The 13,643-nt window shown below is 47.0% G+C and overlaps 1 protein-coding gene across 1 annotated transcript in view; it reads right to left on the bottom strand.

The window, feature by feature from the left end:
- The window catches only part of LOC140419273 (uncharacterized), a 48,587-nt gene extending 38,847 nt beyond the window's left edge, over positions 1-9,740 (bottom strand). The window contains exons 1-3 of the mRNA XM_072503113.1: positions 9,684-9,740; positions 7,246-7,352; positions 1,833-2,909 (exon numbers count right to left, since the gene is read on the bottom strand). Coding sequence (XP_072359214.1) covers positions 1,833-2,551 — 719 coding nt within the window. The 5' untranslated portion in view covers positions 2,552-2,909; positions 7,246-7,352; positions 9,684-9,740. The remainder of the gene's footprint in view (positions 1-1,832; positions 2,910-7,245; positions 7,353-9,683) is intronic.
- Between the last annotated feature and the right edge of the window lie 3,903 nt (positions 9,741-13,643).

Here is a 13,643-nt window from a genome sequence, read left to right as displayed (position 1 = left end):
TAAAACAGGATTCAGCTCAGAGTCAGCTCTCATAGCTCGGTCATGGGGTTTTACCTTATGCATGGATTGATAATACTTATTATAATTGTATACTGTATAATCATTGGATGTCTTAATATGTGTTGTAAGAGGACTATGGCTCGGATGATGCCAATAGACTCGGCCCATCACCAATCACCAAGATGACATCCCCTTACTGGCGACCATCAAACCAGAAGGAACCCGGACGGAGAGCCAGTGGCTGTAAAAATGTGATGAGGTGTTTTATGTACGGAATGTAATGAATTGTGGGACGGTCTTTCAGACAGACATTGATACAGGTTATTAACCCGGGGATGTTTATAACGGACACTGGAAGTTGTATGCCGAACCAAAATCCAAATTTGGACCGAGACAGCAACAGGACTATTGTTGGTCTGGCGAATTGTTAGCACACTTTTTGACCATCAGGGGGAATACCTACCCAAACATTTCTCTACCAATAGAGACCCCCGTGGCAGAGGTGAAAGAAAATATAACATGTCTGTTCTCCACCTGCACTGAACGGAGGTGTAGCGTAACCCAGACATTACCCCAATGCATCGGCCACAACGCCACCGGCATCCCGTTATCGGCAGGTAGCGAAAGGGAATGTTGGTTAGGAGGCGGAATAGTAGTTATCATAGAATGATAAAAGGAGGGAATGAGGAAATGGGTAGTTAGGAGTAAAATTTTACTAAAGTAGAATAAGGAGTTAGGTTAGCGGACTTTGTAAAGATCTCTAGTTTATGCTGGGGAAAATGTGCAGCCTGCAAGTGGGATTCAAGGCAGGAAGAGGGGGGCGGGATGGGCAGCCACTGGGACCATTTCTTTGTTGTAGGAGATACTGGTGAAAGGGGCCTCAGGGTTAAGGGATGTGGGGAAAGCCTATGGGAGCTTTGCATTTGCCACCGTTGCCTTATTTGGTTGTGTGTAATTTGGTCATGTGTATGTGAAACTTGATGCTACATGAATGTATATGAAAACGAGGTGCTTTGCCCCTTTGTCTCTCACTTGCTCTGGGAATCTCAGGGACTGTGTTGTTGTCCTGTGTTATCAGAGCGAGTCTAGCTTGCAAGCTGCTTGGAATAAAATAGATTTTTAACCTATAAATCTGACTTGGTAATTTTACTGATACCAGACTGAGAGCAAAAAGAACTCGAAATCGTCATTTTCAAGAATAATAATCTTTATTGTCACAAGGAGGCTTACATTGCATTGAAGTTACTGTTAAAATCTCCTTGCCGCCACGTTCCAGCACCTGTTCGGGTGCACGGAGGGAGAATTCAAAATATCCAAATTACCGAACAGCACATCTTTCGGGACGAGTCGGAGGAAACCCACGCAGACACGGGGAGAACATGCAGACTCCACACAGTGACCCAGCCAGAAATCGAACCTGGGACCCAGGCACTGTGAAGCCACAGTGCTAATCACTGTGCTGCCATATGGCAGAAGCAGTTAGATATAGCACTTAGGGCGAAGGAGATCAAAGTTTATGGAAGGGAAAGCAGGATTAGGCTATTGAGTTGGATAATAAGCCATGATCACGATGAATGGTGGAGCAGGCTCGAAGGGCCAAATGGCCACTTCCTGCTCCTATATTCTATTTTTCCATGTAATCCCTTGCGCAGATTGGGTAACTGTATGAATCCATTCTGAAAGGGAGCAGATGAATGGCCTCTCCCCGGTGTGAATCCACTGATGTCTCTCCAGGATGGGAAAAAAAATCACTGAATCGCAGGGTGGATGTATCAATAAATCTCTTCCCTCACTGAGAGCAGGTGAGTGGCCTCTCCTCAGTATGAACACACTGGTGTCTCTGCAGGGTGGAAAAATCACTGAATCCCTTCCCACACTGAGAGCAGATGAATGACGTCTCCCCAGTGTGAACTTGCTGATGTCTCCTCAGGCTGGATGAATCACCGAATCCCTTCCCACACTGAGAGCAGGTGAATGGCCTCTCCCCAGTGTGAACTCGTTGATGTCTCTGCAGGGTGGATGAATGACTGAATGCCTTCCCACACTGAGAGCAGGTGAATGGCTTCTCCCCAGTATGAATTCGCTGATGTCTCCGCAGAGGGAATGAAGCACGGAATCTCTGCCCACACTGCGAGCAGGTGAATGGCTTCTCCCCAGTGTGAATTCGTTGGTGTACCTGCAGGCTAGATAACTGTGTGAATCCCTTCCCACACTGAGAGCAGGTAATTGGCTTCTCCCCAGTGTGAACTCGCTGGTGTCTCTGCAGAGTGGATGAATCAATGAATCCCTTCCCACACTGAGTGCAGGTGAATGGCCTCTCCCCAGTATGAACTCGCCGATGTGTCTGCAAGGTGGCTGACTGACTGAATCCCTTCCCACACTGAGAGCAGATGAATGGCCTCTCCCCAGTGTGGACTCGCTGATGTGTCTGCAGGCTGGATAACCGAGTGAATCCCTTCCTACACTGAGAGCAGGTGAACAGCCTCTCCCCAGTGTGACTGCGTCGATGAACCTCCAGCTCAGAGTCCACACCTTTCCACGGTTTCTCCATGTTTTGGGTCTCCTCACGTCTCTCCAGATTGGACAATCAGCGGAAGCCTTGTCAACACACAGAACATGTGCACTGTCTCTCCTCACTGTGAATGGCGTGATGTTTCTTTAGGCTGCGGAACTGGTCAAAGCTCTTTCCACAGTCAGTTCACTGGAACACTCTCACTCGGGTGTGTGTTGTGTGGGTCTCGGTGCTTTTCATGTCACACTCACATTTAAAACCTTTTGGAAGCCAACAGGTCACACAAAAATATCTCCTTTGCCCCGATGATATTCAGATCAGAAGGAATCGAGTGAGTTTGTCACATCAAGACGTGATGTTTGAGATTTCTGTCTGTAAGTCCTCCTCTTCCAATATCCTTCAAAAACAATTGACAAAATTCATCATTGTTGGTATGAGTTAGGAATTCAGAGCAGACAATACTACTTCCTAAGGAACATTATTTCCTCTAGTTCTCCAAAAGCTGCGAATCTCCATCCCACACAATCTCCCTCCATTCTCACTCCGCTGTATCTAATATTTACCCTCCCAATTCTCCCGAAGGTGCGGATTCATGTTGATCGACAGATCCAAGCTCAGCTCACTGCTTCCTGACCAGGACACAGAGATTAGAATAGGAGCAAGAGTAGGCCAATTGGCCCACTTGAGTCTGCTCAACCATTCAATGCGATCCTTGGCTGATCTACCTCAGGACCATTTTCCCACAAGATCACCATATCCCTCGATATCTTCAATATCGAGAAACCTATCATTATTTGTCTTGAACACATCTGATGACTGAGGATCCACATTCCTCTGGGGTACAGAATTCCAAAGCTTCACCACATCCTCGAGTGAAGAAATCCCTCCTCATCTCAGCTTTCTCTCTATTTTCCTGCCTGTTCCCCATAACCCTGAACTCCATCGACAATAAAATATCTGTCAAACGTGTGCTTCAATATATTCAATGACCCCCAGATACAACTGGTCCCTGTGGAAGAGAAATCCAAAGACTAACAACCCTGTGAGGGAAGAGATGACTGGAAATCTATAACGTAGCTACAGTCTTGTTTTAGGAGAGAAATAATACTTTACTACAAACTGTAAATAATATATCTAGCAAATGCCATACAAGAACACGGGACATATCTCTGTCCATTATTAATTTACCGTCCACTGAAATGTCAGCCACCTCCTGGGGAACCCACCCCTTTAATTGTGAACATTAGGAAAGAGACCATTTAGAATAACTGATTATTTTTTTCCAATTAAAGGGCAATTTGCCATGGCCAATCCAGCTACCCGGCACATCTCAAGGTTGTGGAGGTGAGACCCACGTAGACGTGGTGAGAATGTGAAACTCCTCATGGATAGTGACCCGGGGTTGGGATCGAACCCGATGCTGTGAGGCAGCAGTGCTAACCGCTGCACCACTGTGCCACCAGTGACCATCCTTTTAGTCAGACAAATAAATGCGTCAACCTGTTCAGGAGAAGGGTGGGAGGAGTTGGAAACACTTTGTGGAGCCGCAAATCTGCATGAAATTGTCCCCCCCCTTGAATTATAATAATCTTTATTGTCACAAGGAGGCTTACATTAACACTGCAATGAAGTTACTGTGAAAAGCCCCTCGTTGCCACATTCCGGTGGTGCCTGTTCGGGTACACAGTGGGAGATTTCAGAATGTCCAATTCACCTAACAAGCATGACTTTTGGGGCTTGAGAGAGGAAATCGGAGCACCTGGAGGAAAACCCACGCATGAGGAGGATGTGCAGACCCCACACAGACAATGACCCAAGCCGTGAATAGAACCTGGGACCCTGGCGCTGTGATGAAATAGTGCTAACCGCTGTGCAATTTAGCTTGGTTCCAATTTGGGCTCAAGTCATCAATGAGGACTCTGATCTCTGGCAAGGAAGGAAACCCTGGCAGGTGGGCGGGGAGGATTCACAAATACCCGCTGGAGGCCCCAAGCCCCCAATAAGAACTATTGATTTTATTGTCAGTCTGCAGACAGGAGTGGGAGAACTGAACCCAGGCAGAGGAGAGGGAGGGAGAAAACTGGGAGTGGAGGAAAGAAATGGTGCAGATGGCAAGATGGGTTTGGATTTCAGCCCAGGGAGGAGGGAGAGTGTGTGGGACGGGGAATAATGTTACAGCGAAACTAGAATGGTCTGTTCAAAATTTCTATCCTGGGCTGTCGGTGATGGCTTTTGTTTTTTATTTAATTAAAAAATATGTATATTTGGAGTACCCAATTCATTTTTTCCCCAATTAAGGGGTTTACAGAATTTCCAGTGCAGAAGGAGTCCATTCAACCCACCAAGTCGGCACTGGCCCTTGGAAAGAGAACCCTACCCAAGCCACACACCTCCACCCGTTCTCCCGTAACCCAGTAATTTTAGCGATGCCAATTCACCTACCCTGCACATCTTTTTGGATTGTGGGGGTGAGTCCCACACAGACACGGGGAGACTGTGCAAACTCCATACGGACATTGATCCGGGGCCGGGATCTAACCCGGGTCCTCAGCTAACCACTGAGCCACCGTGCAGACTTTTGTAAACTCCTTTTACTGGGGGATTTAATAACAAGGGGAGGATTTACAGAAGGAAACTCAAATCAAACTTCACATCAAGATTTAACAGTCACTCCATTCATCAGGACCTGAATATCATTGGTCTGTGAATGTGGAAGCAAAAATGTTTGTCTGTTCTGTCTGTAGAAAAAGATTTTAAAGATCAGCGTGACTGAAAAACCCCCGAAACACACACTCGACTCGAGTGAGAGTGTTCCAGTCTGAAAAAAAAAATCACACTGTTCAGAGCAGGGAGAGACCGTACACATGCTCTCTGTTGGGACACGACATTAACTGAGCGTCAAACATGGAGAGGGACAAGGACACCAGCAGCATGCTGAAACAGCGGAAATGTGGGGACTGTGGGAAGGGATTCAGATCCCCATGTGAGCTGGAGATTCATCACCGTAGTCACACCAGCGACAGACCATTCACATGTTCTGAGTGTGGGAAGGGATTTACTCAGTTATCCAATTGAGGATGTACCAAGATGTAGGAGCCGGGCTTGCAGGACATGGACTGGGGTCCAGTTATCTGTATTGGACAAGATCTACGTTTCCTGGGGGTGGGATGGGTGTTGTGATTTCCTGTATTTAGTCTTTGATATTGTCTGATAGAAACACGTGTTTGTGTGTGGGGATGAAGGGAGATTTTCTTTAGGTAGCACAAAGTATATATCAGGGGGGGGGGGGGGGGGACAGAGGGAGACACCTTTGGAAATTAAGGCTAATAAAGGGACTGCATTCTGAAATATGTTTATCCTCCAGGTGGGCAATATTGTTTTCATTTTATTTTTGTCCTGAGAGGAGCTGCCCCACCAGCAACAAGCTGGTGAATGGGAGTAAGATGGGGGGGGAACCTGCAGCCAGTGTACCAGTTTTGTCCAGAGACTGTGGGTGGGTTTTCATGCAATCTGGGTCTATGTGGAGCATTGGCGGGAAATGGGGAGGGAGGGGGGGGGGGGGGGGGGGGGGGGGGGTTTAGCTCGCTGATGACGACTATAGAACTATTTTTGTTTTAATCTGAGGGAGTGTGTGGCGGCCATCTTGGGTGGAGCCTAGGCCTGTACTTTTTGAAGATTTAATGGATAGTCCCTCACGGTGGAAATTTCATACAGTGCAGAAGGAGGCCATTCGGCCCAACGAGTCGACACCAGCCTCCAAAAGAGCACCCCATCCCGCACCTCACCCTATCCCCCTAAACCAGCAACCCCACCTAACCTTTCATCACTAAGGGGCAATTTAGCGTAACCAATCCACCTAAGCTGCACATCTTTGAACTGTGGGAGGAAACCGGAGCACCCGGAGGAAACCCACGCAGACACGTGCAGACTCCGCACAGTGACCCAAAACGAGAATCAAACCTGGGGGTCTTGAGCTGTGAAGCAACAGAGCTAACCACTGTGCTATGTGCTGCCCCAAATGGCTGATTCCCATGATGGGGAAGGGAGGTGGGAGACCCCTGATTTGGCTGGTCACCTGGAACTTAAAGGAATTGGGTGGACCAGTGAAGGTCAAGAGTTTTCGCTCTCTAATGAATCTAAATGCTGGTATGGTGTTCTTGCAGGAGACTCACTTGCAGGTTAGAGATCAGATCAGACTGCGGTGGGGTGAGCCAAGTGTTTCACTCGGGCTTTGATGAAGGGCTCGAGGTGCTGCAATTCTAATCAATAAAGGGGTCCCTCTTCCGGTCACTGCGGACACGAATGGGAGATACGTGGTGGTCAGTGGGTCATTGGTGGGTACATTGGTGGTGCTGGTGAATGGCTATGCCCCTAACTGGGATAATGTGTCATTTGTAAAAAAATTGTTGGGATCCATCCCAGACCTGGATACACATCAATTGATTCTTGGAGGTGATTTCAATTGCGCTTTGGATCCAAAAATGGACTGGTCCAAGCCTATTCAACCGCTACAAATACTCAAAAAGGGAATGAAACCGGACGGACCACCCGGTACGACCCAGGCACCAGAAACGACAACAGCAAACCCGGCAAAAGATAAAGAAATCTGTTCCCATCAGCAGATTGTAAAAGGATTATGGGACACAGATTTAAGATTGTGAGCAAGATCTACAGGGAGATATGAGGAAGAAATTTTACACAGTGAGTGATAATGATCTGAACTCAATGCTTACACACAAAGGTCGATAACATCCAGATCCTGATAACCCGAATGGTGCTGTCAGAATTTGATGTGAGGATCGGTTGTGAGTTTCCTGTCTGCAAATCCTTTTCTAAGTCCCTGTGAAAGAAGTTTACAAAGGCATCCCTGTCAGTCCAGAAATGAAATTCAGGAAAGATAAACATTCCTCCTGGTTTGAATTTGCTGTGTGCAAATCCTGCGCTTATAATCTGAACGAACACAGGACATCCTGAAGGGGGACGGTGAACAGCCAGAGGTCATAGTTAAATCAATAGCAAGGAGCGATATAGGATCAGAAGGCATAGAATCTCTGTGGGTAGAGTTGAAGAATTGCAAAGGTAAAAAGACCCTGATGGGAGTTATGTACAGGCCCCTTAGCAGGAGTCAGGATGTGGGGCAGAAAATAAATCAGGGGGTCTGTCAGTTTCAACCTTTTTTGTAGCGGTTGAATAGGCTTGGACCAGTTCATTTTCAAATACAGTACAGAATTGAGGTCTCCTCCAAACGGTGAGTGCAGTGGCATCACTAAGGAGAAGGTTCTGTGGAAACTGAAAGGTCTGAAGGTGGATAAACCACCTGGACCGGATGGACTACACCCCAGGGTTCTAAAACAGATAGCTGGAGGAGATTGTGGAGGCATTGGTGGTGATCTTTCAGAAATCACTGGAAGCAGGAAGGGTCCCAGAGGACTGGAAAGTGGCTAATGTAACACTGCTGTTTAAGAAGGGAGGGAGGCAGAAGATGGGAAATTTTAGGCCGGTTAGCCTGACTTCGGTCATTGATAAGATTTTAGGAGTCCATTAAGGAGCAATTTAGCATGGCCAATCCACCCAACCTGCACATCTTTTGGGTTGTGGGGGTGAAACCCACACAGACAAGGGGAGAATGTGCAAACTCCACACGGACAGTGACCCAGGGCCAGGATTCGAACCCGGGACCTCAGCGCCGCAGTCCCAGTGCTAGCCACTGTGCTGCTCTCTAGAGTCCATTATTAAAGAGGAGATCGTGGAGTAGCTGGAAGTGCATGGTAAAATAGGACTGGGTTAGCACTGCTTTGTCAAAGGGAGGTTATGTCTGACAAATCTGTTAAGAGTTCTTTGAGAAGGTAACAAGGAAGTTAGACAAAGGAGAACCAGTGGACGTGATTTATTTAGATTTCCAGAAGGCTTTTGACAAGATGCTGCAGAAGAGACTGTTAAATAAGTTAAGAGCCCATGGTGTTAAGGGTAAGATCCTGGCATGGACAGAGGATTGGCTGACTGGCAGAAGGTAGAGAGGATAAAGGGGTCTTTATCAGAATGGCAGCTGGTGATTAATGGTGTGCCCCAGGGGTCTGTGCTGGGACCACAACTTTTCACAACATACATTAATGATTTGGAAGAAGGAACTGTTGCAAGTTTCAGATGATAGAAAGATCTGTAGAGGAACAGGTAGTATTGAATAAGCAGAGGGGCTGCAGAAGGATTTGGACAGGCTAGGAGAGTGGGAAATGAAGTGGCAGATGGAATACAATGTGGAAAAGTATGAGGTAATGCACTTTGGAAGGAGGAATTTAGGCATAGACTATTTTCTAAATGGGGAAATGCTTAGGAAATCAGAAGCACAAAGGGACTGGAGAGTTCTCAATCACGATTCTCTTAAGGTTAACGTACAGGTTCAGTCGGCAGTTCAGAAGACAAATGCAATGTTAGCATTCCTGTCAAGAGGGCTAGAATACAAGACCAGGGATGTACTTCTGAAGCTGTAGAAGGCTCTGGTCAGACCCCGTTTGGAGTATTGTGAGCAGTTTTGGGCCCCATATCTAAGGAAGGGTTTGCTGGCCCTGGAAAGCGTCCAGAGGACAATCACAAGAAAGATCCCAAGTGGCCTAATTCTGCTCCTATGTCTCATGCTCTAATCCCCTGTGAAAGGAGTTTCCAAAATCCATCGCAGTCAGTCCTGCTGCTCCCTGGTCCAGGATGACCGCTCATGCTCCCTGCTGCACACTGAACTTTGTTGTCATCAGTTTCTGCCCTGGGTCTTCATGTGACTGAACCGAGCTGCAGAGCTTTGGACACATGGGGCAGGATGTCCAATAAGACAGTTAAATCTGGAGACCAGGATTGGCTTCCTTTTCTTTCCATCTCTGCATCATCAATAAGACATTGGGACTCAAAGACTAATCCAGTTTGATGGACAAGTTGTCTCCATTCTGAACAATGGGGAACAAGCTCCTCCTACTCTTTGAGCATCGCTGGACAAAGGAGATGCACATCCAATAAAGATGGCGGTCGTTAACCCGAGCTGAACAGGAGGAGCTGCAGTCCCGCTCGGTACAAACTATGACCCAGAAACTCATTTCCGAGGTTTACTACTTACAACAACTTCACACAATGTTTCCGCCCACCCGCGCGATCTGCCGCTTCCTTCATATTGTTAAACGCCTCTTACCGATTTCGCATCTGAAGACATAGCCCTTCCCCTTCGCCATTACCCACAGTGCGCATGCTTGAATTAGAGCGGGTCCCGCCTTTTATTCACTCCGATTGGTTGGAGGACCAGCCGTTATCTGTCGGTCCTCCAGCCCCATCCCTCTCATTCTATTGGTCAGGACTGCCGTCAATCACATGCCATTGTGCCGGTTACAGATGGTGAGTGGCCATAGGCTCAGGCTGACTCGCGATTGTCCAATAATCATTGAATCATGGAATTCGCAGTGCAAAAGGAGGCCATACGGCCCATCAAGTCTGCACCAGCCCTTGGAAAGAGCACCCTACCTGAGGCTATGCCCCCATCCCATCCCTAGACCTCCACCCTATCCTCGTAACCCCACCTAACCTTTTTTTGGACACTTGAGGGCAATTTGTCATGGCCAATCCACCTAACCTGCACATCTTTGGACTGTGGGAGGAAACCGGAGCATCCGGATCAAACCCACGCAGACACGGATAGAACGTGCAGACTCCGGCCAGCCAGTGACCCAAGCCGGGAATCAAATCTGGGACAATGGCGCTGTGAAGGAATAGTGCTAACCACTGTGCTACCGTGCCACCCAAAGTGAACAATTGCTATTTAATCTAAAGAGTCTGTGCTGAGAAAAGTGACATCATAATTACTGAGTGAAAGTAAATCTTTAAGTATGAATTGCAATTTATTTGTACAATTGTAACAGGCAGTGAAAAGTCAGATTCTCTGAAGTTAAACTTGAGCCTTAACGTTCTGCATTGGATTTCACAAGCTTTTGGAAGCTCCATCCTCTTTAACCCTTTTTGGTCTTGGAAGGTTGAAGCTTTGGGTTACTTGTGAAAGCTCATCGTTTTACTTTTATTTTTCTTTTGTTTTATTTGAGTCAGTTAGAAAAGGGCCTGAAGAAAGAGGGGGGCAAAACAAATTTGGGCAAAGCTGAAAAAGTTGCCAAAAGAATTGAGAATACAAAGTTTAAAATGGTGTTTCATAGAATGTATAGAATTTACAGTGCAGAAGGAGTACACCTGGCCCATCGAGTCCACACTGGCCCCTGGAAAGAGCACCGCACCCAAACCCACACCTCCGCCCCATCCCCACACTTCCGCCCTATCCCCACACCTCCATCCTCACTTAATCTTTTTTGTACTCCAAGGGCAATTTAGCATAGCCAATCTACCTAACCATGCAGATCTTTGGACTGTGGGAGGAAACTGGAGCACCCGGAGAAAAACCACGCAGACACAGGGAAAACATGCAAACTCCGCATAGCCAGTGACCCAAGCCGGGAATCGAACCTGGGACCCTGGCGCTGTGAAGCCGTTGTGCTAACTCATTTCATATCTGAAAATAAAGTTACGTAAAGTCAACACAGTTGTGAACATTTGACAATGTTTGTTCCAACACCCTTGAGAGCAGAGAAGTTAATCATTTCCACTGAACAGCACAGTGATGATTTAAACAAAAGACATTGCCTTTTCAAGATTTGGCTTCTTTTAAGTCAAAGTGTTTTGGAATGAAAAATATCAGCATTATCTCCAAACTGATTGCAAATTGAATGACGTGCTGTTAGGTGGTTTGGACATTCTGAATTCTCTCTGTGTACCCGAACAGGCGCCGGAATGTGGTGACTAGGGGCTTTTCATAGTAACATCACTGAAGTGTTAATGTAAGCCTGCTTGTAACAATAAAGATTATTAATATTAAATTGGTCAGAAAGATTCCTCAGTTGTTCCTTCATAGTCTCTGTTGTTCTAACCCTTCTGCCTGTCCACCAACTGAATCCAGAGACTCCTTATTCTCATGGTGACATTCCCTGTCTGCCTAGTAAATCAGCCCTTCAATTTTTTGCGGATTATTTCAACTTGTTGCCACATTACAGTAACAAATGTTGAAATGTTTGCTCCACACCCACAGGGTTTCGGCTGCTTAAAGCCACAAACAGAAAGGTCCAGTTTTCTCCTGGGGTTTGAGACAAACCAGCTTTCAAAATGATGCAGAGTTTCAGCCAATGAGGGAGCTCCGGGCTCAGCCCCGCCCCTCATTCACTCCGATTGGTTGGAGGACCAGCCGCTCCCGCTCGGTTATCCAGTCCCGTCCCCTCTTACCATAGCAGCTGTCAATCACGCCCTGGTATGGTGATCGAGAGCATGCGCAGTGCCGATACTGGAGTGATGTTGGTGAGAAATTCTTCGCCGTTCAGAATTAGAAACTGCAGGCGAGCGGGGAGCAATAGTACTGGCGGCTGGTTGAGAGGCTTCATAAACACCCGGTGTAGGCCCAGAACCCCGAAAGCTAATGATCCGCGCTTGCAAACAACGGGCTGCAGTTGCGGTTCTCTGACAACAGGCCCAAGTTAGCGGCCGCCGTCTTGCTGAGGGCGATATGCTGCAGTGCGCGTGCGCGATCATTGGGTCAGGAAGTCCGAGGGCGCTCCAAGCCCCGCCCAGTGACAGAAACATAGATTCATTTTAGAATTTATAATCATAGAATTTACAGTGCAGAAGGAGGCCATTCGGCCCATCGAGTCTGCACCGGCTCTTCGAAAGAGCACCCTACCCAAGTCCACACCTCCACCCTATCCCCATAACCCAGTAACCCCACCCAGCACTAAGGGCAATTTTGGACACTAAGGGCAATTTATCATGGCCAATCCACCTAACCTGCACATCTTTGGACTGTGGGAGGAAACTGGAGCACCCGGAGGAAACCCACGCAGACACGGGGAGAACGTGCAGACTCCGCACAGACAGTGACCCAACGGGGAATCAAACTTGGGACTCTGGAGCTGTGAAGCAATTGTGCTAACCACCATGCTACCGTGCTGCCCATCTTCAAGCTGAAATTTTCTTATTTATTTATCCTTTCATGGGATGTGGCGAAGCCAACACTAATTGCCCATCCCAAATTGTCCCTGAGAAGGTGGTGAGCTGCCTTCTTGAACCGCGGTTCGTGAGGGAATTCCAGGAGTTTGACCCAGCAACAGTAAAGGGACAGTCAAAAGAGTGACATGGTTGCACAGCAGTTAGCACTGCTGCATCATAGCGCCAGGGACCCGTGTGCGATTCTGGCCTTGTGCGACTGTGCAGTGAGCACCTTTGCTTTTTAAAAAAATATAAATTTAGAGTATCCAATTTTTTTTCCAATTAAGAGGCAATTTAGCATGGCCAATCTCCCAAGCCTGCACATCTTTGGGTGGTGGGGCTGAAACCCACGCAGACATGGGAAGATTGTGCAAACTTCACATGGACAGTGACCAGGGCCGGGATTCAAACCCAGGTCGTCAGAGCCGCAGTCCTAGAGCTAACCACTGTGCCACATGCCACCCTACACCTCTATTTGGAATTATTTTGCAGATTCCTTAAATCCACTTCACAAATTACTTCTCTACCTGAATGAGTCATACATTCAATCCCGTCAGGTGACATTCCGCTTGTCACATTTTACCAACCCAGAAATGACCCATTTATTCCTACTGGCTGCTTCCTGTTAGCTAACCAATTCTCTATCCATGCTGATATTTTGCCCCCACACCATGAGCTCTTATTTTGTGTAATAACCATGGCAAATATCTTCAGGAAATCCAGATAAAGCACATCTACAGGTTTTCCTTTATTGACATCCCTTGTTACTTCCTAAAGAACCTTGAAAAATAGTTCATCATGTTTGATTCCCTGAGCCTCATTTTCATTTTCAACAATGTCAAAAGAAAAATCAAATTTCCTCTACCCCTCTGGCTCCTTTGCCATTTACCTTAGATGGACTCACTTTCTGTTAAAGAGCTTGTCAACCCGTCTCACCCACTTTCCCGAAAGTGAACATATTTAATCAGGAAAAGTCCTGCAAATTAAAATACTTTCTGGTTAAACATTTATTGACGAAACAGAACATGGTTAAAAAACTAACAGAAAATGACTTGAGGATCACAGACAACCAGAGTAACAGGAT

This window comes from Scyliorhinus torazame, chromosome 5 (genome assembly GCF_047496885.1).
Source record: "Scyliorhinus torazame isolate Kashiwa2021f chromosome 5, sScyTor2.1, whole genome shotgun sequence".
Classification (NCBI taxonomy): domain Eukaryota; kingdom Metazoa; phylum Chordata; class Chondrichthyes; order Carcharhiniformes; family Scyliorhinidae; genus Scyliorhinus; species Scyliorhinus torazame.
The sequence above is the reverse complement of the archived record's forward strand: the minus strand, read 5'-3'. Positions and strand labels throughout refer to the sequence as shown.